We start from the raw sequence: 23,708 nt of genomic DNA, 5'->3' as shown, positions 1-23,708 counted from the left end.
AGTGATTTCATCAAAATGACCATTTCATCCAGCACAGAACTGCAGCCAGGTCATGCAGCATCTGTGAGCAACTAGAAACCTCCCTCTGGTCTCAGGGAAAAGCTCATCTGCCACCTCACACACAGACCCCACCTCTGAAAAACCAGCAACTGTAAAATCACCAGGAGGAGCAGAGAGTTCCAGAGGAGCCCCATGTTCCTCAGAATCACAGAATCCTCCAGGTTGGAAAAGCTCTCCAGAGCCATTGAGCTGAACCTGTGACTGATGCCAAGCTTGTCACCAGCTCAGAGCTCTGAGTGCCACATCCAGGCATTCCTGGGACACCTCCTGGGATGGGCACTCCAAACCTCCCTGGGCAGCCCCTTCTAATGCTTGACAGCCTTTTCCATGGAGAAATTCCTGCTGTGCCCACCCTGAGGCTGCCCTGGCCCAGCCTGAGGCCGTTCCCTCTGCTCCTGTCCCTGTTCCCTGGAGCACAGCCCCAGGCTGTCCCCTCCTGTCAGGGAATTCCAGAGAGGGAAAAGATCCCTCTGGAGCCTCCTTTGCTCCAGGCCGAGCCCCTGCCCAGCTCCCTCAGCCCCTCCTGGGGCTCCATTCCCTGCCCTGGCCATTCTCCAGTGTCCCCTCAGGGTCCCTCTGGCAGTGAGTGCCCAGGGCTGGCCCTGCCCTGGGGACAGTCCCTGCCCTGGGGGTGTCACACCACGGCCCTGGCACAGCCTGGGGGTCTCCTGCCCACCTGGTCCCATTTTCAGCTCCAGGTGCTTTCCTTAAGGAACCTTTCCAGCCACCCTTCCCTGAGCCTGGGGTGCTGCAGGGACAGGACCTGGCACTTGGCTTCTCCTCACACTGAGCAATCTCAGGCTCAGGGCAAGGAATTAGGAGGAAAGGAAAAGGAATTTTGTGTTCTGAATGTTGCTTTTCCTTGTGCAAGCTTTGCTTTGGTCATCTGCACGAGACCACACGTGGTTACCTGGAGTGGTAAACAAGGAACAGGCAGATCTCTGGCAAAACAACAGAGCACTAATTCAATTTACAGGGCTCAGTTTGGGAGGCAATGGAGATGAATGCCTGCACAACACTTTGCAGAAATATTCAGTGATCTGCCCCAACAAAGTTACCTATTACTGCCATAAGGCAGTTAACTGCCAACTTTATAGCAGAGGCATTAAAATTCTACATTTCTTTTCAATTTTAAGGGAAAAACAAAGACCATGGCTGCTAGCAGCTGGCACATCCTTCAATATTGTGCACACATTAATCCATCTCATTCTCTAATTCAGCCAGTGACCTTAATACCAGTTCAGTTCTTAATCACCTGCCTCTATCAGTGCAGCTGGCATTCATTTTGCTTGACACAAGACCTACCCAATAAGTAACAAAATAAAAAAACTCTTAGACAATGCTTGAAAATGCTTGACCCCAACTACAATCCGTTTATCTGCAGGGTTTTATTTTCATAACAACCTCCAGACAACACTCTCAAGAACTGAAACAGCTGAAAGAGTGCTAGGGGGCTTTTACTTCATGCAATCAGGTGAAAAAGATGACGCTGATGGCAGCAGAGCCCCACAAAGCTGCAGCTCCGTGCCAGGGAGGCACAGAGCACCAGTCCCAGTGCATTTGCTGAAATCCCATGAGCTCCAGGCCTGTGCCCAGCCATCCATGCCCAGCATGGGGGTGCCAGCAGCACAGCAGAGCAGGGGCCAGGGCAGCAAGGAGATGACACAGAACTAACAGGAATTATCTCAAGTGGAGCTTTGCAAGGAAAAGGCTGGAGGCCTCCAGCAGAGATCACTCAGCAGCTTCCCCCTGCTTCCCACGACTCTAAGCTGCAGAGAATTTGAGATAAGAGCTTAAAACTAACTCCTCTAAAACCTCGGGGGAAAAACCCTCACAAGAGCATTTATTATATTATAATGATACTCTTTTTGATAGTCAACAATTTTGATACTCAAATCTGCTTAGTGTATCCCAAAGAGAGGTTATTCAAACAAACTTATCTCAGACCAAAAGCAGCAAGTGAGAACCACTGAAAAAGGAACTGTTTTAACACCACCCTCGGCCTCAGGGCCATCCTCCTCCTCTTCCTCCAGAGCAGAGAGGGTTCCTCTCACCAGGAAAGAATAATGAAAACTTCAAGGAGAAAAAAGTTTAGATGAGGAATGACATTCCCCTTAAGGACTTCTTCTAAATGGTTTAAGGCAAAAATAACTCCTCTGGCTTGAAGTTTATGGGAGTTTCTGCCTCTGGGGATAGTGGTCATGCACACAGAAAACCTTTCTTCCTTCAAATAAATGGATCCCCTGCTTCCCCTTGCAAGCTTTGGGAATTGTTACTTGCATAAGATTTGAGGCCAACAATATCAGAGCAAATGGGGTTTGCAGGTAGGAAAGGAAAAGGCTTTTGAATAACTACTGAGACTCTTGACTGATCCCAGCCAAAAATCAACCTTTACTGACTCCACAGCTAAGTCACACTCAGTAACATCAAAAACATGTAGATTTAAAAATTTTTGACTCTTCTGCTTAAAAACTTGTCCAAAGCTATGTTACACCTGACTGTGGTAGGTAAAGTAAGGTATTTCTTTTCAGGAAATATCATCCAAGCAGATATTGCAGTACCCAGGTGAATATTTGAAGGTTAAAAATGCCAACAAGCAACATTTCTTTAAACTTCTACTTTCTCTTAAAACCCTGGGCAGGCTTTTTGTTGCAAGTAAAAAGATCAAATAACTCATTCACAGCAGCAAACACAGAGAATACCAAGGCCACAAGGGAAACAAGTGTAAAATCATAAAATCACAGCCTGGTTTGGGTTGGGAAGGACCTTAAACCTCATCCATCCCACCCCTGCCATGGCAGGGACAACTTTCACTGTCCCAGGCTGCTCCAATTCCATCCAGCCTGGCCTCGGGCACTGCCAGGGAACCACAGCTGCTCTGGGCACCTGTGCCAGGGCCTGCCCACCCTCACAGCCAAGAATTTCTTCAAGTTTCTGGGAATAAAACCCACACTGAAATTAAGGTTTGGTCCAGAATCTGTGCACAGGACTGTCAGGAGCACACCAACTCCACATCAACTCAAAGAGGCAAAAAAACCAAGTTCTGGCCAACCAGCAGCTTGTTCCAACCGTAGAATATTAAAATATATTTGGCATGCTAATTGTAATAACTAATTAAATATATTTCTTAACATACAGTAGGAGAAATTAAAGACAAATTAGTTCAAGTTCAGCTTTCTAACAGTCGCCAATGAGCACCAGCTGGAGCTGTGCACAAGCTGCAGTTTTATGGAAAAAGGGAAGGAAATGGAGCACACCAGGCCTGCTAACCCATAACACAAGGCTGCCACACTGCTGCTACTGCAGCCACACCACTGGGACTCGTTCTGGGCAAAGGAATCCTTGCCCCAGACAGATTAGGTGGTGGCACGCACAGAAGAACCTCTCTGGAACATCTCAGTGCTGTTTACCAAGAGTTATTGATTAACTGAGGTCTCCTCCCAGGCTGGCAGGACTGTGCTCCCAGAGCAGGAGCTGGGGTGTGCTGCCACAGCACAGGCACCAAGAGCCCCATGAAGTAATTCCCTGTCGTGGTTACCTTGAACTTTAACCAAGGGCAGCCCACAATTTCCGTCAGGATTATTCCAAGCCCACATGAATGCCTCCACATCAATAAAACCTTACAGTCCTCAGCTACCAGGTCTAAATATTTGGCTCTGCTCCTGGTGCCTCAGACTCTGGGCACACGCCACTCGCAGCAGGAGCTCTGCATAGGGAAAGAGCTGACAGCAAGTTATTGCTTTCCCCAATAAACCACACTCCACACCATCCTCTGCTGTACCTGGGCCCTTATGAAAGCTTAATCTAATTTGGAATTGTATTTTTCAGAAAAGCAGCAACTCGGAGATCATTTGCCACCTGATAAGCACTTGGTGCTCAAAGGGGACTGTAATTGCTGGTTAAATGTTTCATCACAGATATTAAAGATCTGAGAGCACAGCTGGAGGAAAGCACTGGCTCACAATGAAGCTCCACAACCAGCATTTCTGGTTTGGCACGTCCCAGGCAGCGATACCGGGGTGCTTGCAGCTCCTCACGGAAAGCAGCTCGTCAGCTCTTCCCTGCCACCCCACAGCAAGGCACCTCCATCCCACAGCAAGGATCTCCTTCAAGTTTTTCTTCTATCTGAGGGATTCACAAACCCCCAGAATTCCCTATCTGATTTCCACCTAGACTAGAAACGTTCTGGCTAATTTGTACACAGCTATATAAAATGACTCAAATAATATAATAATTCAAAGAGTGCGGCTTCTGAGACTGTACTGTGTTTTCCAAAAATACCTAACTCGGTTCAAGCTCTTTTACTACAATGAATGTTTAGGATTTATGAGACATTTGCACCAGTATTCATTCACTTCTCCAGCAGTGCCCATTTCTAACCAACACAACCCATCCTTCAGATTACAGAAGCCTTTCCAAAAGGAGAAAGTCCCAGCCTGTGCAGCACTGGGCCACCCAGTGACCTATATACAGCAGCACTCCAGACCAGCTTCTATTCCATAATTAAACAAGCCACACTTGCCTCGCTCATCCATCCTAGAACGCACAGCCAATCACCCCAGAGAGGGATTTTTGGTTCAGGAGGACGCACAGCCTGACCTGCACTCTGCACAGCTGCACTACCATGTGCTTCAAAGCACACTGCATCCATAGAATTAGGAATGGTGTGGACTGGAAGGGACCTTAAACATCATCTCGTTCCAGGTCCCTTGCCACGGCAGGGACACCTTCCAATAGCCCAGGGGGCTCCAAGCTCCATCCAACCTGGCTTTGGAGCCTTCCAGGGATCCAGGGGCAGCCACAGCTGCTCTGTGTGTGCCTCCCCACCCTGATGTAGCCCAGCGCAGCATCTCCCTCTCCTCGCACCCAGCAGCCCCCTAACCCCACCGTCCATCCCCGAGCACCCATAGGCGACAAGGACGGGCACCTTTCTGGGGAGACCCATTGATGCTCTCGGAGCTGGACTGCATCTCCACGGCGGCTCTCCTGAGGCTGCTGAAATAAGCCCTGGACCTGGAGAAGCTGCTGCGGGGGGAGCGCCCGTGGGGGCTGCCGAAGAGGGCGGCGGGCCCGTCCCTGCGGGCGAAGATGCCGCTGAAGAAGCGCAGCAGGCGGTGCTCGCTGCCGCCGGCGGGGCCCTCCCGGCCGAGGCGCTCCGAGAGCCGCTGCAGGTCGCTGTTATCCAGGGTCCGGTTCTTGCTCTTGCTGCGCTCCCAGCGCTCCAGCCGGGACAGCGGCTCGGCCTGGCTCAGCACCTCGCCCACGTCCAGCGTGTTGCGCTTCTCGGGGGGCTCTGCGGGCAGCGCGGCGGGCGGCGAGGGCGGCGGCGGCGGCCCGGGCAGGCAGCCGGAGCTGCTGTGCCGCCGCACCCGGGCCGGCTCCGCAACGCCGCCGCTCCAGTGCCTGAAGCTGAAGCTGCGCCGCAGCAGCCCCGAGTGCCGCCGCGGGCTGTGGCCCCGCTCCGCCGGGCCCGGCTCCTCCCCGGGCCCCCCGGCCTCGTCCGTCTCCTGCTGCCCGGGCGGGGATGCGGCGGCCGCGGCCGCTCCGGGCCCGGCGCTGGGTGCCGCTCTCCGGGGCACCTTGAGGCGGCCCAGCTCCAGCTGCCCCGTGCTCAGCGTCCGGAAGGTGCGCAAGCCGCAGGGGCTGGGCACCCTGTCCCGCTCCTCGCCTTCCTCCTCGCCCTCCTCCTCCTCCAGCAGCAGCAGCCCGGCCCTGGTGAGGCTGGAGGAGCCCGGCGGGCGGCTCCGCCCGCGCCGGGGCAGCTCGGGGCCGGCGCGGCCGCTCTCGGGCCCCAGCAGCTCCTTCTTCACCATGGTCACGGAGATGCGGTACACCGTCTTCCTCTGCGGGGTGCCCCGCTGCATCCTCTCGGGGGAGGAGGCGGCGGCCGGCGGCTCGCTGCTGTCCAGGAGGTACATGATGGCTCTGCCCTTCAGGCGGGCATCGGCGCCGAGACGGACGGACGGACGGACGGATGGATGGATGGATGAATGGATGGACGGATGGAGAATCGCTGGAAACGCAGAGCCACAATCCACTGCAACCCGGTTTAAAAAAATAATGAAATAAATAAATAGTAATAAAAAAAAAAAAAAGCTCCGGTGTCACACCCCGCTCTGCGGCGGGGTCAGGCTGGGCTCCGGCCGCGCTCCCCGCCGGCGGCCGGCGTCCATGGCAGCGGCATCCCAGAGAGGCGCCGAGGCACGGCTCACATCCACGGCACGGCTCACATCCACGGCGCGGCACGCATCCTCCTCCCGCGGAGCCCCGCTCCGCTCCTCACGGCACGGCAGCCGCTTCCCAGCTCATTGTTTACAGCGCGGCCGCACGGCCGCGGACCCGGCCGGGTTTCTCCCTGCTCTCTGGGCCGGCTAAATCCGATTAGCATCCGCGGCGGGTCCGGCGGGCGCGGGAAGGGCCGGCGGGAGCGGAGCCGGCGGTGCCGGAGCCCGGCGCACGCCCCGGGGCGGGCAGCGCGCAGCGGAGCGGCGGGGCCCGAGTGCGGCACCGGCAGCCGCCAAGAGCCGGCATGGAGTCCCGCCCGCCCGGAGCGGCGACACAGAGCGCCAGCGTTCCCTCAGCCGGGTCCTCTCGGGAAAGGGATGGGCATCACACCTCCCTGCCAGCGGCACCAGCGTTCCCTCAGCCGGGTCCTCTCGGGAAAGGGATGGGCATCACACCTCCCTGCCAGCGGCACCAGGGTTCCCTCAGCCGGGTCCTCTCGGGAAAGGGATGGGCATCACACCTCCCTGCCAGCAGCACAGAATTGTCCTCTGCAGGTAGGCCAGTGCAAGTCCCTGGCCAGTCAGGGTTACCTTGAACACGCTTGTGTTCTCACAGGAGCACAGCCAGGTGAGGCTGGAGTGGCTCCAGAGAGGGAAACCCGCCCAGCCTCCCTGAGCAGCCTGTTCCCATCCTTGATATACTTAAGTTATTCCTCGTGTTGATGTGAGCAGCCTGTTCCAATCCTCAATATACTGAAGTTATTCCTCGTGTTGATGTGAGCAGCCTGTTGCCATCCTCAATATACTGAAGTTCTCTCTTGTGTTGATGTGAAACTTCTCGTGGTTTGTGGCCACTGCTCCTCAACCTGGCGCTGGACACCACTGCAAAGTCTGCCATCACCTGCCTTTTGGGATAATTATACCTGTTAATGGGATCCAGGATTTATCCAGGCCCATGAAAAGGCAAGGTGTGTGCTGCTCACCAGCTTGGACCACACTGTGAGCTCAGATCTCAGCTCATTCTGCATCTGAGGCAACACTTCCTCCTCAAAAACACTCAAAACGACCCAGAACCGATTGACTTTTTTATCTGTGACCCTCCTTAATAAATGTTTGTTCACAGCAACACTCTGCACGATTACCAAGCCCATTACTGGAGTGGTTAGTCATGCAAGAACCCTTCCCGAGCAGCGGTTTCATCAGAACCTGGCTCTGGTGCACAGCTGGAGCAGGGCGTGGTGCACACACCCCCTTTCACACCCACTTGCCAGCGCCTTTGCAGGGATGCTGAGGTCATTAACAACCAGTAAATGCCCGCTCTTAGTCACTCACAAACCAGGCTGGCAGAAAAAAAAAAAATTACACAACCATAGAAAAAATGTGTTTAGGTTTCATGCTAACATCCCATAAAAAGTCAGGCTTGAAAAATCACCTGCAGCTGCCTTGCACCTCCCTCCCACGTCTACAATCCAAACATCCCTCACCAATGCCAGTGAGGGCCAAAAGCGATAAAAAAGCAGGTGTAAAAAGGTAGAAAAGCACTGCCACTTCCACCACTAAACCCCAAGAGCCACATCTACAGGTCTGAAATCCGCAGGGATGGGGGCAGCTGTGAGGGCCTGACCTCCCTTGGAGGGAGGAACAGACCTGGAGGCACATGTGGGGAGGGCACAGCCCCAGCAGCAGCTCCAGGGGGAGGCTGGACTCTGACACAGCAATCAGGGATGCTCTGCTCCCAGCCTCTGCACACACCCATTTCTCAGGGACACTGATCCCACACACTGCTGCTCTGTTAGCACAGACAATTCCTGATTTAGCTCCTTTCTCCAGGTATCAGTGTTGTCTTTAACGCTGACTAATTAACACTGATTGTTCCTCTTAGCTTTGTTCACCATGGAATAGAGCAGCACCTGCATCATCAGCACACATGGATTCAAGACCAGGGGCTTGGAGCAGCCTGCTCTAGTGGAAGGTGTCCCTTCCCACGGCAGAGAGCTGGAACAAGGTGATATTTAATGTCCCTGGGATTCTAAGAGGTCTCCCTTGGCCAGCCTGAAAAGAAATTTCCAGTCCCTTCTAAATGTTGCTTACTGCCATAGAATGATGGCACAATTCTCCATTTCTCTGACACCCAAAATGTCAATTCCAACGAAAAAAACCCAAAGGGAAGTGTCGCAGACACCATTTATGGAAAAACCTTTCCTTAGGATTTTTCCTCCTGAGAAGCTGAGAGGCCTCAAAAACAAAATGTAAACAATGATTATCTGCTGCTGTGGAATGCAACAGGTGGATCTGTGATTGGCCCATGTGGTTGTTTCTAATTAATGGCCAATCACAGTCAGCTGGCTGGGACAGAAAATCTGAGCCACAAACCTTTGTTATCATTCCTTCCTATTCTATTCTTAGCTGGCCTTCTGATGAAATCCTTTCTTCTATTCCTTTAGTATAGTTTTAATGTAATATATATAATAAAATAATAAATCAAGCCTCCTGAAACATGGAGTCAGATCCTCATCTCTTCTCTCATCCAAGAACCCCTGTGAAGTCCATCACAGGGAAGAGACAGGGGAAAGAAAGACCTATTACAAAATATGAGCCTGAGAGTGAAAAATTGTTTATGTTTTCCTCAAGATCCAGATCTGTAATCCACCAGCGCTGGAGCGTGCGGGGCTGATCCCGGCTCCGGATCCAGGCCGCGCTTTGCAGCGCGCCGCGCGGGAGCGCAGCCCCCTCACCCGGAGCGGGATCAACCATTTTTCATCCTCCCGGCGTGACAGACCCCTCCAGAGGAACCACTTTAGGCGCACACAAACAGCCGGCACATTCCTGCAGCCCTCTCCGGAGCATCCCACACCGCCCTGCTCCCCGCATCCCGCTCCGCTCGCACCGGGGCGGGAACGGCGGCATCCATCATCCCTGGGGATGCTGCTGCTGCTGCAGCTCTTCCTACGGGCACTGAGTGGTACTCCAAGGTTGCTCTGCTGCTACTCATCACAACTTACCACCCTACAACTTCTTGTAAGGCTTCCTGTAAACAGGACGAGCTGTTTTGCAGCCGCTGGTGCAAAGCCCACCATCACCTGGTGGTCCTGCCATCCCCCTTCCCCGCGGCCAGACACACTAGAGGAATCTGCTTTAACAGCGGGTTAGCTCAGAGCAGGGAGCTAATTCACGGCTCAAGGGATGATATGTTGAATATTCCGGACAGGCTCCAAGCTGCCCCAGTCGGGGGATGCTGTCCCGAGCCGGGGGATGCTGTACAGAGCGGGGGGATGCTGTACAGAGCGGGGGGATGCTGTACAGAGCCGGGGGATGGATGCTGCCCCAGCCGAGGGATGGATGCTGCCCCAGCCGGGGGATGCTGTACAGAGCCATGGGATGCTGTACAGAGCCGGGGGATGGATGCTGCCCCAGCCGGGGGATGCTGTACAGAGCCATGGGATGCTGTACGGAGCCGGGGGATGGATGCTGTACAGAGCCGGGGGATGGATGCTGCCCCAGCCGAGGAATGGATGGTGTCCCGAGCACAGCATCCCGAGCCCGGCCCCCGCCGCTCCTGCCGGCCCGCAATTAGCACAGATCCGCTCCCAGAACGGGAGAAGTCCCTCGGGCCCGGGGCAGGAGCAGCCAGAGGCACGGCAGCCAAGGCAAACAAGGCCTTTGGCTCGCAGCCTGCGCCGTGTGTCCTGAAGGGCCCTCGCAGCCGCTCCCGCTCACCTTTCATCATTGCAGGAGCAGAGCAGGATGCACAGGCTCCACAAACACCGGGCTCTGCAGGCTGGCAGCCTCTCCGGGGGCTGGGGAACAGGGGTTACACCCTCCGTTCGTCCCACAGCGTTCCAGCACTGCAGACTGCTCCGTGACCCTCTGCCAAGGTCACAGAACCCAGGGGATTGTGTCTGACAATGTCCTGCTGTCCCTCCAGTGTGGCCACACTGGAAAGTAGAACCATGGAAACCCTGCATCTCATGCAGTCAGGAAAAGGCACCTCTGCCATTTCCCACGCAGGGTAAGCTCTCTACCAGAATTTAGAGGTTCACAGTTCTCAGCAATGAGAATTTCTTTTCAATCAGTGAAACACAGGTGTCTCAAACACACCTTCAGAAAGCCTCCAGCAAAGCTGGTGTGCTCAGAGGGAGAGCAGAGGGAGCTCTCTGAACACTCCATCCCCTGACGCCCACCCCGAGGATGTTCTGGAGCTGAGTTTCACATCCCCAGCACTCACTGCCTGCTCTCCATCAACAACTGCAGCCATGACCCCGCTGGCAGGAGGAGCATTCCTGCTCCCCAGCAGCTGCACAGCAAGGTCACTGTGAGCAGCTAACACTGCTGCTGCTGACTTTGTAAAGCCAACACTTCTTGTGTCCCTCCAAGTGATGCAAAATAGGCCCTGCATCTTCTCTTTTCCCAAGAACTCTTTGCAAAAATAATTATAATCATCATTCTTTGATTCCTTGTTCTTATTTCCTTACAGGTGTTTCACATTCTGCCAGCAGATCTAACACAATCTGCCAATTTACAAATGTAAAAGCCCAGACATTGAGAAAGAGCAGTTGGACTTGCTGATCTTAAAGGTCTTTTCCAACCTGAACAATTCTGGGATTCTGTGAAACGCCTCCTATACACCAGCAGCATCTCAGAATAAACATTTCCATGCTGAGACAGACTGGACAGGTTTGTCAAAACCTTTCAGGGATACAAGTCCTGTGAAGCTGTTTGTTTGTATGCCCATGTTTTGGATTTTATTGGACACTTCATTGCCTTGTCTTTTTTTTGGTAAGAAAAGCAGCCCTAAATGTTCCCATTCTTGCAGACTGCACCTTCAACTATAGTGTCACAGACATATTTTATGCAAAATCTTTTCCTTAGGATTTTTCCTCCTGAGAAGCTGAGAGGCCTCAGGAACAAAATGTAAACATTGATTCTCTGCTGCTGTGGAATGCAACAGGTGCATCTGTGATTGGCCCATGTGGTTGTTTCTAATTAATGGCCAATCACAGTCAGCTGGCTGGGACAGAGAATCTGAGCCACAAACCTTTGTTATCAGTCCTTCCTATTCTATTCTTAGCTGGCCTTCTGATGAAATCCTTTCTTCTATTCTTTTAGTATAGTTTTAATGTAATATATATCATAAAATAATAAATCAAGCCTGCTGAAACATGGAGTCAACATTCTCATCTCTTCCCTCACCCTAAGACCCCTGCAAACACCCTCACACTATAGAACACTCCAAGTAGTGGTTCCTTTGACAAAGCGATTGTGGAAGACAAAACTGGGTCACCTGAGCAGCTGTGAGGAGCAATTTGGCCAGGATTGCCCGTTTGTCTCGCGGAGAGGCCGCGCTGCAGCCGCAGTTTGTCAGCACGGATCGGTGCCCAAGCAGCACACAGGAGAGGGCATGTGCACCAGAACAACACTGTGCTGCAGGGGAGCAGCAGCACAGAGCCCAGGCTGGGGGCTGCATTAGGGCACTGAGCTGTGCTCTCCTGGCTCCCTGCACTTGGCCATTAAACGCGCCGCAGGGCATGCAGGCGCTTCTCTGCTCACGTGAACGACACAGACATCTCCCAACAAAGCACACAGCAGGGGCTGCCAGCACCAGGGCAGCACTGGGCACCAGTACTGATCCCACTGCCAGCACAAGGAAAGCACAGTCCTGCCCTAAAAACACTGGGTGCTGAGCAGGAAAGGGAATAGGGGCCATGGGTGCTGAGTCTGTGAGGTGCCCACGACAAGGTGAGGGATCTGACTCCAGAAGGCTGATTATCATATCATATCATATCATATCATATCATATCATATCATGTGATATGATGTAATGTAATCTCATGTAATATAATACAATACAATATTTATATTAATATAAATATATCAATATATAAATTATATATCTAGAATATAATTATATTAATATCTAATTTATAGTATAATCATTATATTATATTACATTACATTATATTACATTACATCATATCACATTACATTACATTATATCGCATTACATTACATTATATTATATTGCATTATATCATATCATTTATGCTATACTAAAACTATACTAAAGAATACAGAAAGGACACACACCAAAGGCTTAGCAAGAGTGAATAATAAAAACTGGTGACTGACTCCTCAGTCTGACACAGCTGGCTGTGATTGGTCATTAATTAATAACAATTCACATGGAACCAATCAAACATTCACCTGTTGGTAAACAATGTCCAGGCCACATTCCCAAGCAGCAAACACAGCAGCAGCAATCAGATAATTGTTGTTTTCATTCATCTCTGAGGCTTCTCAGCTTCCCAGGAGGAAATCCTGGCGAAGGGATTTTTCAGGAAATGTGACAGTGACACATGGGATGCACAGTAAAAACGCACCTCCATAGTTTGTCCCACCAGGAGAGAGGTAAGATGTTTGGCATCGCTTCTCCAGGAAGACCATGCCTTATTGCCAGGGACATTCCACCACATGGGATAATAAAAGTCACAATAATTTTGATTTTCATGTCTCAGCATGGATGATGATGCTTCCTTTCACATCAATTATGTACTTCATAGTCTAAAAGGCTCTTGCTTCATAAGACTACATTATTTTATAAATACAATAATGAAATACCTTTGACTCATATTAATTCATTAAAGATGAGGGTAGGGATCACTCATCTTTATGTGAAATGGAAAAAAATGAAGCCAAGTCAGTTATGATTTGTTTCAAACCATGACACATGCTAGCATTATTATTTCTTTAAAATTATCTTCAAGCAAATTCCAAATTCCATAAAATTTCTGATGTCCAGGCATAGCAGGTTTGATCCCTGCAATTTACTTAAAAGAGCAGAACAACCCCCCCTTTTTTAAAGGGAAAGAGCACAAAACCTCTTGAATTCTTCTGCATGACTGAAATCATCCTTTTGATTTCTGCCCCCAAGCTGATGGAGCTGTTAAAATTAATATATTGTGCCCATCCATCAGCTTAAAAACAAACAACACACCTGACTGCAGCTGGATTTTCGCTGAATAAACCAGGGTGGTCCTCACTTATCTTCTCACTGAACAAAGAGGCATCCAAAGAATTAATGTGAGATTCACTTGCCCATTTTAAATACAGGTTTTTCTACATCACATCATCTGACAGAGGAGTTGTATCCTTCTGTTGTATTTAACTGAAGCAGCAAAAATAAAACAGGAAAAATGAAAGAGATCATAGAAACTCCCTATTAATACTTCAAGCTAAGACACTAAAGCTTGTTGTCCTGAGAGCCACACTGTTGAATTATAGACACAAAACTTGATTTGTACTTCTATAAACTTGGTTTATCATTCTGCCGAGAGAAGAGAAACTTACAGTGTAAGAAAGTTAAAGGCAAAAGTTTAAGGGCAGAGAGCATGTAGAAAAGAGAAAGTAAAAAAGTACAAAAGAAAAGACAAAGGGACAAAAAAAAGAAAAGAGCGCGAAGAAAAACGCAAAAGCGAGCAAAGAGAGAGAAGAGAGAAGAGAGATAAGAGAGCGCGAAACGAAACTAAAGTTCTCGTTACAATACAATAAATCATCTTCAATATTCAAATTCTCATTAACCAATCTACTACAACATACATATCCTATAACATTTCTATACAACTTATAGAAATATTTGAATATTGTCAAATATTCAAATTCTCATTAACTAATCTACTACAACATACATATCCTATAACAATTCTATACAACTTATAAGAATCACTACATTACCATACTATATTTACATTTTAAACCCTAAATCTTATTCTTTGAACCCCATTTACTAAGCTGCAAAGCCTACTCTAACTCTTAAACCTACCTACTTACAAAAAGAATTGTTTCCTCCAAAAGAGATTACATTCAACTGGTCACATTGTTATTTTTCAGCAACTAAAATATCTCAAAAGTTGCTTTCATTTCAATCTCACTTATAGTTTCCATATTCTCAAAACCTTTTGCCAAGCAATCATATTTATAAAGCTTTCTTGTTTCATCCTGCCCAACACCCAGGGCCTTGGGGATGGAGCAGCCAATGCTAAAGCCATTCCCTCAGGGCATCCCAAGGCTCTGCTTCCACTCCAATCCCAGCTGCCAGCACAGATCTGCCTTCATTCACAGGGGTGACCGCAGAAATGAGAATTCTGTGACTTTCATTTGCTTCTAAGCATGCTGCCAGTGCCAGCCAGGAGCTCTGCTTGCTGCCCCTTTCATCTCCTGAGCCAGACAGACACGCAGACAGACAGACAGCAGCAGGGCAGCTCAGCCATCCCAGGGATGCTGGGGAAAGCATCAGCTGATCCAGCAGCTCCAAGGGCTGCTCCTGTCACCTCCCTGCCCTCCCAGCCGCTGGCAGACACAGATTCCAGGAATAAAGTGCAAGAAAACTCATCTTCCTGCACAGCCAGCCTTCCCTGAGGGGGCTGCCAACAGCCCAGGTTTGTGCACACCACTGCTTTGGGAGCTCACCGTAAATACACGTATTTATTAACAGATAATGCACTCATGTCAAGCCATGTTTGCTCCACAAGAAACACTGCAAATCTCAAATCTCTTACCTCATTTTGGATCTCATGTCTTTTTTTTTTAGAAGCTAAATGCTTTTTAAACTCAGGCTATCATACATTTCCTTTAATCCCCTCTCTGGCACAGTCAAATATTGTGACAGGCAGCATCAGCTGTAACCCAGGACTGCACCTTTTGCTCATTACTTGTGGTGTTCCAGTACCTCTCACAGGCAGGAAGATTTCCAGGTGCCTGCCAGCTACTCAGGCTCCTCATTTTTAGGCAGGTTGTTTTTCACCTCAAATCACCCAGACACTCCAACTGCACTGCAGCAAGGCAAAGAGAACTCAAGAAAGTACTTTTGGCTGAACTTTCAGCTCCCAACTATTGGAAACAGGTGAATTTGTCACTAGCAAGGATCCAGGTGAGCACTCAGGCACAGGATGATCTGCAGGAAGCCTGGGCACGCTCTGAAGGGCCATGAAGACAGAGGGGTTTGTGTTTATGGAAAAGGATTATTCCAGAAGCACAGCATTGGATCCATCAGTGGTGGTGTGAGGCTTTCAGGACAAGGTGAGAGATGAGAATTGGACTTTATGTTTTCAGAAGGCTGATTTATTATTCTATTCTATTCTATGCAATTCTATTCTATGCAATTCTATTCTATGCAATTCTATACTAAAACTATCTTAAAGAAAGGAAACATCAGAAGGTTACAAAAGAATGAATAAAAACTCATTACTGACTCAGTCCAGCACAGTGGGCTGTGATTGGCTATTAATTAAAAACAATTAATATGTTTGGATAAACAACCTCCAGACTACATTGTAGAGGAGTAGAACATGGAGAAGCTGAGGCTTCTCATCTTCCCAGGAGAAGAAATCCTGGCAAAGGGATTTTTTAGGAAATATTAAGGTGAGATCCATCAGTGTGAGGAGGAGGGAGGATGTGCTGTGACACCACTCCTGGCACAGCCTGAGCAGGGCCACTCTTTGGGAGCCTGGTTAACCTGCTGCCCCTACTCAGCACTGCCCTGCAAAGCCAATGGCACAGCACACAGCACAGACTGACTCTGGGCTTTTTAACTGCAGGCAAGAAAACGAAGCAAGGCGCAGGAATGGAATGGGAAGGGTGGTCTGGGCTCATCTACACGGACTCTCAGCTATGATGTTCCATTCTGGACACAGACATTCCACAGGCTCAACCTGGACCTACCTCAGGAACAGAGGCTTGGGGTGCAGTCACAACTTCACACTCCCTTTTACAACCTCAGAAATGGACTGTGGCTTCCCCACAGGCTTCAGGGAGACCTCAGGGCACACGAAAGGGGCTTAGCACAAGGCTGCAGAGCAACACTTCACAAGGGCTGGTAATGGACAGGACAAGGGGAATGCCTTTAAACAAAAGGAGGGCAGGGATGGATGGGATATTGGGAAGGAATTGTTCCCTGGCAGGGTGGGCAGGGCCTGGCACAGGGTGCCCAGAGCAGCTGTGGCTGCCCCTGAAAAAGTCCAAGGCCAGGTTGGACAGGGCTTGGAGCAATCTGGGATAGTGGGAGGCGTCCCTGCTATGGCCTCTGAGGTCAAAGGAGGGCAGGAACAGATGGGATATTGGGAATTGGGAATTGTTCCCTGGCAGGGTGGGCAGGCCCTGGCACAGGTGCCCAGAGCAGCTGTGGCTGCCCCTGGATCCCTGGCAGTGCCCCAGGCCAGGCTGGACAGGGCTGGGAGCAATCTGGGACAGAGGGATGTGTGCCTTCCATGGCCTCTGGGGTCCCTTCCAAGCCAAACCACTCTGTGGTTGTACAGCACCACTGCTCTGTCTCTGCAGGGTATTTTGTGGGTACACAGCTTTGTGTGGGTTACACAACCATGGCTTTGTGGCTGAGGACAGAGAGATGGGAGCTGCTGCCAGCCCTGACCCTCAGGTGCTGCCCTCAGTGAAGGCACCCCAGTGTTATGCAAGCCCTGCATTGAGAGCCTGCCCGATGCCTTTCTGCCACTGAACACACCATGACGTCTGTAAAAGCTTCCAACAATCACCCAAACTCTTTAAAAAGCTTCTCCCTTTATAAACACAGCACAGCAGCAAAGAAAATGTGATGTGAAACCAGCTTGAGTGGCTGTGTTTTCAAGCCTGCCTCGAGCTGAGAAGCCAAAAAGGTTCTAAAAAACACAAAGAGAGTGGGTCTGGGTAAGGCACTTTGTGCAAAGCATGCACTGACCCAAGGGGCACTGCAGGACACAGACAGGCTGCTGAAATGAACCATGCAAAGCAGCAAAGCCAAACAGGTTCAACTCCTGCACAGCTTGCTCGAGTCTGTCCCAGCCCAGCATCCACACCTGCACACCTCCTTGGGCATGGAGGCACCACTGGGCAAGGGGAAGAGAAGGGAGGCTCCTTTAGAGCAGGAATTCTCCTGAGGAGGATGATTTCTGGTCTAAATGGAGTGAGGGCTGTAGGTGTTGGGGTGCACAAGCCAACTCAGGAGGTGCAGTGTGAGAGCAGCCAGGGAGCTGCTCTGCAGGGGCTGGGCTGCTCCCTCCAGCTCTGCAGCAATGCTCAACAGTGGCAGGAGGCAGAGATCCAAACACCAGCCTGGATCAGCTGGGAAATGCATTTAACACCAGCACTGCAGTGCTCCAACAGATCTGGAATTGTAACATCAGAGTGGGTTGGGTTGGGAGCGAACTCGGAGCTCACCCCACTCCACTCCCTGCCATTGCAGGGACACTTCCCACTGTCCCAGGCTGCTCCAGCCCTGTCCAGCCTGGCCTTGGCACTGCCAGGGATCCAGGGGCAGCCACAGCTGCCCTGACACCCTGTGTCCCACCCTCCCAGGGAGTAATTCCTTCTGTTTGCCAAATTTCTCTATGTTCAGCCTGTCTCTAATCAACAGACAAAAATAACACTTGAACAAAAGATTAAAATCTCAAGAACAGCATTTTCCATGGAGGAAATACATTTCTTAGCAGTAACTTCTTATACACAGATTTGCCTCAATGCACTACAAGAGCACACAAATTCTCCCTTCACCACCTCACATCCCACTCTGCACATCCCATTCCTGCTCAGCAGCATTTCAATGGACAATCTGCCTGTTATGTGCAGCCCCAGCATTAGTTCTAATGCAGAAAACCCATCCTTTAGCACTTCAGAAGATCTGCCTGAAACAGAAGCACTCATTAAGGCAGAGACCAGCAGGAAACACAGCTCTATATGAATTTTGATTAGTCTGGCTCTGAAAGGAGAAGCTAATTCCTGAAGCCAGCCCTTTCACCATGCACAGGGCTATAAAATGTGCCATTTCCTCCTGCCCCTGTTATTCCAATGGTTTCCATGCCATTTCATTAACAGGATAAAATAAAAAAAAATTAACATAATTTTGTAACATGCCAAAAAAAAAAAAATTAAAAAAAAGGGGGTGGGGGGTGGGGAGGGGGCTGGAAAATTCACTTCCTTGCTTCTGCTGTTTTAGCTCCAAAGCTAAGCAAGCCCAGCTGCTCAGGAAATACCATTGGAATGAACACATTATTGAACATGGAAGAATCAATCGAGATTGCTGTCAAAAATTTCACATGCTGCAAGCAGGCCAGCAATCAAAGGCCCTTACGAAATACTTCTCAGCCATGTTGGACAACTTCATCTTTCAAACCTCAGGCACATGATCAAAATTACTTCCAAAAAAACGGAAAAAAAAAAGAAAAAATAGAAATCACAGAAAAAATACCTGAATTAGAGGAATTTCACCAGGAAGCCAGGAGCTATTATTTGTTATTAACACCTGACATAACATGACTGTCCTCTAGGTACTGTATTTATTCCAGATCAAATGAAGAGGGAGGGGAAAAGAAGTTGTAGCTCAAGATTCCTTCTTTCCAAACAGCAAAGCCTACTCATTTTGTGACTGATTTCATGCTGGATTCTTTTCACTGACACGTTTGCTGACAACACACAAAGAACACTGACTCTTTTAAAGGACAACCTCAGCCTGTTTTGCTGTGAATACTTGAACCCCACAGAGGTTTCTCTCCATCAGCTGACACTGATGAACACTTTGGCCATGCCAGAGTTGCTCAGGGCTCTCCTACAGCCACAAGGGGGAAATGTCAGGGCTTGGAGCACTCTGGGATAGTGGGAGGTGTCCCTGCCCATGGCAGGGGGTGGAACTGGGTGAGCTTTGAAGTCCCATCCAACTCAAACCATTCTGGGATTTTATACCAGGTTTCACATGTCCTGGTGCAACAGATTGGTTTGTTTGGGTTTTTTTCCTGCATTTCCATAATGCTGTGCCACTCTGAAGTAAGTATCTGCAGCAAGTCTGCTCTTCCTTGCATCAGCAGATGGAATGTAGCTGCCTGTTCAGCTCCTTTTCCAAGCAAATCACTTGGATTCTTCCTTATTTCCCTTAAAGAACCTTTTGGTGGCCTTCATCATGTGACAGTGCAGAACTTGCAGCACACAGGAGGACACTGGGAACTGAGGCTGTTCTTGCAAACTCTGTATTCCTCCATCCCTAAGCTGAAATAACCAATTTTTGCTGGTTTTTTCTTATTTTTTCTCTTAACTGTGTTGACCACAATGCATTATCATCTCATGGAATTTAGCTCTGGGATATCCCGTTTGACAGTATCTGAAGCTCTTCGTTTTTTTAGTGTCTGCTGTCATGTGCTTTTAGTTACTGAAATGTTCCCAGAAAAGGGGGCACTTCATTCAAAAACCCTCCACAGGAAAAAGAAAATGAAAAATCACGAAAAATGAGCAACCAACCCTCAGGGTACAGTGTACACAAAACAGAAAAATACCCTCAAGCACCTCCTCTTTTCCTTCCTCACCCCAACATCCCCAAGACACAAAGAAGTTACAACCTTCATCATTCTGTGACTCCACCAAGAACATAAAAACATTAATAACCACTATTATCCATTTCTGGCACCTCAAAACACTGCCCCCAATGTGTATTTGAATCCTGGCTCAAATAAATTATTGCACAAGGATGATGCTCTGCATCCTTCCATTTATACCCCAGACAGGGGGCTTGAGCAAATTTCTTATAAAAGCAAATAATTACAGAAAACTTAAGCCCCCTGCTGCTCCTAATTTGAACTGTTCTTTCAGCTCCAAGCCACAGCAATTGCTAATGGCCTGGATTACTTAGCAGAAATTAAGTTTTGTCTCAGAATCTCTCAAATTAAGTTTTGTCTTAGAATCTCTCAAATTAATGACCTCAGTGTGGAATAAGCTTTGTGAACAAGAGTCCTAAGGATTCCGGCAACCACAAGAAAATAAAGAGAAGACAGGTTTTGAAGCTGAAGACTAAAATTAAGATTATTTCTAACACATGAAAGCTGAGCAGATAGTGTATTTGCCTTCCTGAGTAGAGAGAATGCACTATGTCAAAAATTCATTCAAGAATTCAAGTCCTGTCCACCTTGAACAACAATGAATGTCTTTATTTTCTCTTCCCTTCTTATCAGGAATGGATTTTCAAGTATGCTCCTTCAGCTTTTATTATGGCTTTTATGTCCAAGTCAAATAGTTTGCTCTTGGCACAAGGGAAACTAAATCCTGACAGTTATTGACTGTAAAAGGAAATTCTTAATTGGATGAATTATACCCTCTAACAACAATTTTGTAGAAATGTTGAATCACACACAATTGCTGGCACCATGATTCCCATTTTTTATTATACAACTCAAGTTCCCAGAATTATACCTTACTGCAGTGAAAGAAGTCTATTAATTGAGTAAAATCACATGAAGATTTCTTTTATTCATATGAAGATTTAGGCACTTTTAAGGTGTTTGGTACCTCAATTAACTTGCAGAATTATGAATTGTACAATCAGAACACTCTTGAATAATGTTTAATTAGGACCCATATGTCACAACAAAGGTTATCAGAGGTGTATTTAAAAGCATGTTTTACCTGGGAAAAGCTCATCTTGATTCAAGCTGTGAAGTGATTTGAAATTCAGTGAACTGGGGGAATTATTATTAAAGTAGAAGGCACAGATCTTCTGAAGAAAAACTGAATCCCAGAACACAGAGCTGGCTGAGCAATTAACATAAATCATTCTGACCTGTCCCCTTCCCTTGTTCACTGAAATTGGGATGCCCACAGCAGAAGGAAGATTCTCAGGAGAGAAAGGCTGAGATTTGTTGTTCCACCCAACGAGCACCTCAAGGAGAAAAGTGCCAGGTGAAGAGTTCCAAGTGTAGCTGGGATTTTTCACAAGTTAAAACAATCCAGGTTTTATGCAGCAATAAGAAACCTAACTGAATGATGTCCTTCTGTCCAAGAGGAAGGAGTGAGGCCACAGATGGCTGCCAACTGCACCCTGGGAAGAAGCACTTGAGTGCAAAATTCTTTACCCACCTTACATTGTCTCTGGTCTTTCTTCACCAGGCAAGAAAGTGAACTAAACCTGTCTTTGCAATTCAAATCATCATGTGATCACGAGAGGGTGAGAACCCCAAGAGGAACTGACTGATCTAAAATTTGGATTTTAACCCCAGGTTGGTGACTGCAGTTCCCCTGAGTGGAGACTGTCACTGTCACATTTTCTGAAAAATCCCTTCGCCAGGATTTCTATCATTTCTACCCTGGGACGTGAGAAGCCTCAGAGAAAAAGGAAAACAATATTATCTCATTTGCTTCTCCTGTGTTTTGCTGCTTTGGAATGTGGCTGGAGATTGTTTATCCAACAGGTGAATGTTTGATTGGTTCCATGTGAATTGTTTTTACTTAATGACCAATCCCAGCCAGCTGTGTCAGACTCTGGAGAGTCATGAGTTTTTCATTAGTATCTTGTTAACCCTTCTGTCTGTATCCTTTCTCTATTCTTTAGTATAGTTTTAGTTTAGTATTCTTTAGTATAATAGAGATCATAAAATAATAAATTAACCTTCTGAGAACATGGAGTCAGATTCATCATTTCCTTCCTGCCATGGTGGACCCTGAAAATACCACAGGAGAGCACCCAAAGCTCTGAAGGGCCCCAAAGGACACAAAAGCAGTGAGGGAATCACCAGGATTCCCTAAAGCACAGGGCAGTGCAAAGCCTGCCCTCAGAAACCACACAGTGACAAATCCCCGGCCCTTCAGCCAGCCAGCATGAGGGAATTTTGGGCAAACTGGCTGCAGCTTCTGCACTGAATTTTACCCAATTTGGCAGGTCCCAGCTGCAAACAACCTCAGCAGATTTTGAAGGCCCAGCTTTGGGTTAGATGTGCTGGGTTGGAGCCACAGGTGGAGCTGAGGCTCTGCTGTCACCCTGTCCCTGTCACCCTTCTCCAGGCAGACTTGGCTTTTCCCAGAGCTCCTGGGAACCTGGGGCAGACCAGGCTGGACAACCAGCAGCAATCTCTGTGTGTTTGCCTCCAGCTGCTGTCCCAGAGATCAGGATCACAAAGCAGTCAGGAAACACAGCCAGACAGGCACCTTGGCAATCCTTTAGTGCCAAGCTTACACAGCTCAGCTCCCTCCTGGGCCTGGAGCTGATGTGGGAATCCAGGACTCCTGGACAACTCATCAATATGACTGAGCAGAAGCCATTTATTGTTCACCTTACACACATATTTATTTATAGGTTCTACCAACTGCTAAGTACTCACTTCTTGGTTGGTGCCTTTGTCTTGTTCACCCCTTTTCTGCCTGCATTTCCCAGAGTGTGTGATTGGTTACACTCCAGCTGTTTCACAGTACTCTTATTTACTTCTTGCTGTCTTGGTATTCAGTTTCTCAGCCTCTTTTCCTTAATTTAGCACAATTTGTGTTTCAGAAGTCTGGATGAGTCCTGAGGCTTTGCTAACACACTTAGAATCAGGCTGGCTGGTGCACACTATGGCCTAACCTTGCAAACACATTGCAACAACCTGATGTGGGTTTCACTCCTCTCCAGCCTCAGTTTCCATGCCTATCTTTGCTTACAGACAGCAGGGAAAGCAACAGCACCGACACCTACCTGAAACAGGCTTGCAAAACCCCAGAGCTGGGTGTTTCACATGCTCCTATCACCTGCAGCTGGGGGCAGAGCAGAGGAGAGCCAGAGAATGGGAAATACTTCCAGAAAGTTGTGTCAAACATGAGGAATGCAGGGGTTTTTTTTCCAGGTCACACACCAGACAGGTTTTACACAGGTTGTGCCCTGACCTTGCCTTGTGCAGGAGGTGAGAGTAGGTGACCTCCTGTGGTCTCCCCAGCCTCAATTTTCCTGCACAGGTAAAGGCTTTAAAACTGCTCAAACATGATTTTGCTATATTAAGTTTCGTATCAAATGAAAACACTTTAAAAACTGAGTATTTCTCTAAGGAAAGCAAACTCATATCCATCCCTTTCATAACATTCTGTGTTGTATAACAAAGTGAGAGAATAAAGCAACTGGGGGGATTTTCCCCCTCATAACAAGCACACACAAATGATGAAGGTTCAAGCTTAAGAAAACAAAAAAACCCTAACCACAACATATTCATGTTACATGAAAAAAAACTCATTCAATCCATAAAATATGGCAACAGTGCCTCCTGACACAAGTAATCACATATTAATAACCCTCAATCATATTTTAGACTGGAATATCGCTTACAGAAGAGAAGAACCATAACCAAAACAACATTCTTTAAAGACACTGAACCGTCTTCTTTAAATATTTTTAAAGCAAAACCAAACAAGTGCAGGGCAGCAGAGGGAAAGGGGCTTTACCCCAAGAGCAGCAGAGGCCACCCCAGGATGTGCTCCCCTGGGAAAGGCTCTGGGCTCAGCTCCCAGCACCTCCCAGGGAGAGGGAGAACTCATGTCCTCGCCTATGCACAAAGCCCTGAGCGCTTTGGTGGAGCAAACACCCAAAATCTTTCCCGTTTCCAGTCACTCGAGGCACTGCTCTCTCTCCTTTTCCACCCAGAAAACCCCAAAAGTGGTTTTTTT

At 48.6% G+C, this 23,708-nt stretch overlaps 1 protein-coding gene across 11 annotated transcripts in view; it reads right to left on the bottom strand.

Annotated features, from left to right (window-relative positions):
• The window catches only part of AGAP1 (ArfGAP with GTPase domain, ankyrin repeat and PH domain 1), a 335,965-nt gene that overhangs the window by 261,214 nt on the left and 51,043 nt on the right, over positions 1-23,708 (bottom strand). For 2 of the 11 annotated variants that reach the window (XM_064719059.1, XM_064719064.1), the window contains exon 1: positions 4,988-6,091. The exons of 5 other annotated variants lie outside the window; for them this stretch is intronic. In XM_064719059.1, coding sequence (XP_064575129.1) covers positions 4,988-5,978 — 991 coding nt within the window. In that variant the 5' untranslated portion in view covers positions 5,979-6,091. Of the gene's footprint in view, positions 1-4,987; positions 6,094-23,708 lie in introns of those variants that run through there. 4 more of the 11 variants (XM_064719063.1, XM_064719065.1, XM_064719060.1 and 1 more) reach the window with 4 other exon arrangements.

Source organism: Zonotrichia leucophrys, chromosome 7 (assembly GCF_028769735.1).
Source record: "Zonotrichia leucophrys gambelii isolate GWCS_2022_RI chromosome 7, RI_Zleu_2.0, whole genome shotgun sequence".
Classification (NCBI taxonomy): domain Eukaryota; kingdom Metazoa; phylum Chordata; class Aves; order Passeriformes; family Passerellidae; genus Zonotrichia; species Zonotrichia leucophrys.
This window is presented reverse-complemented; position numbering and strand designations above follow the sequence as displayed.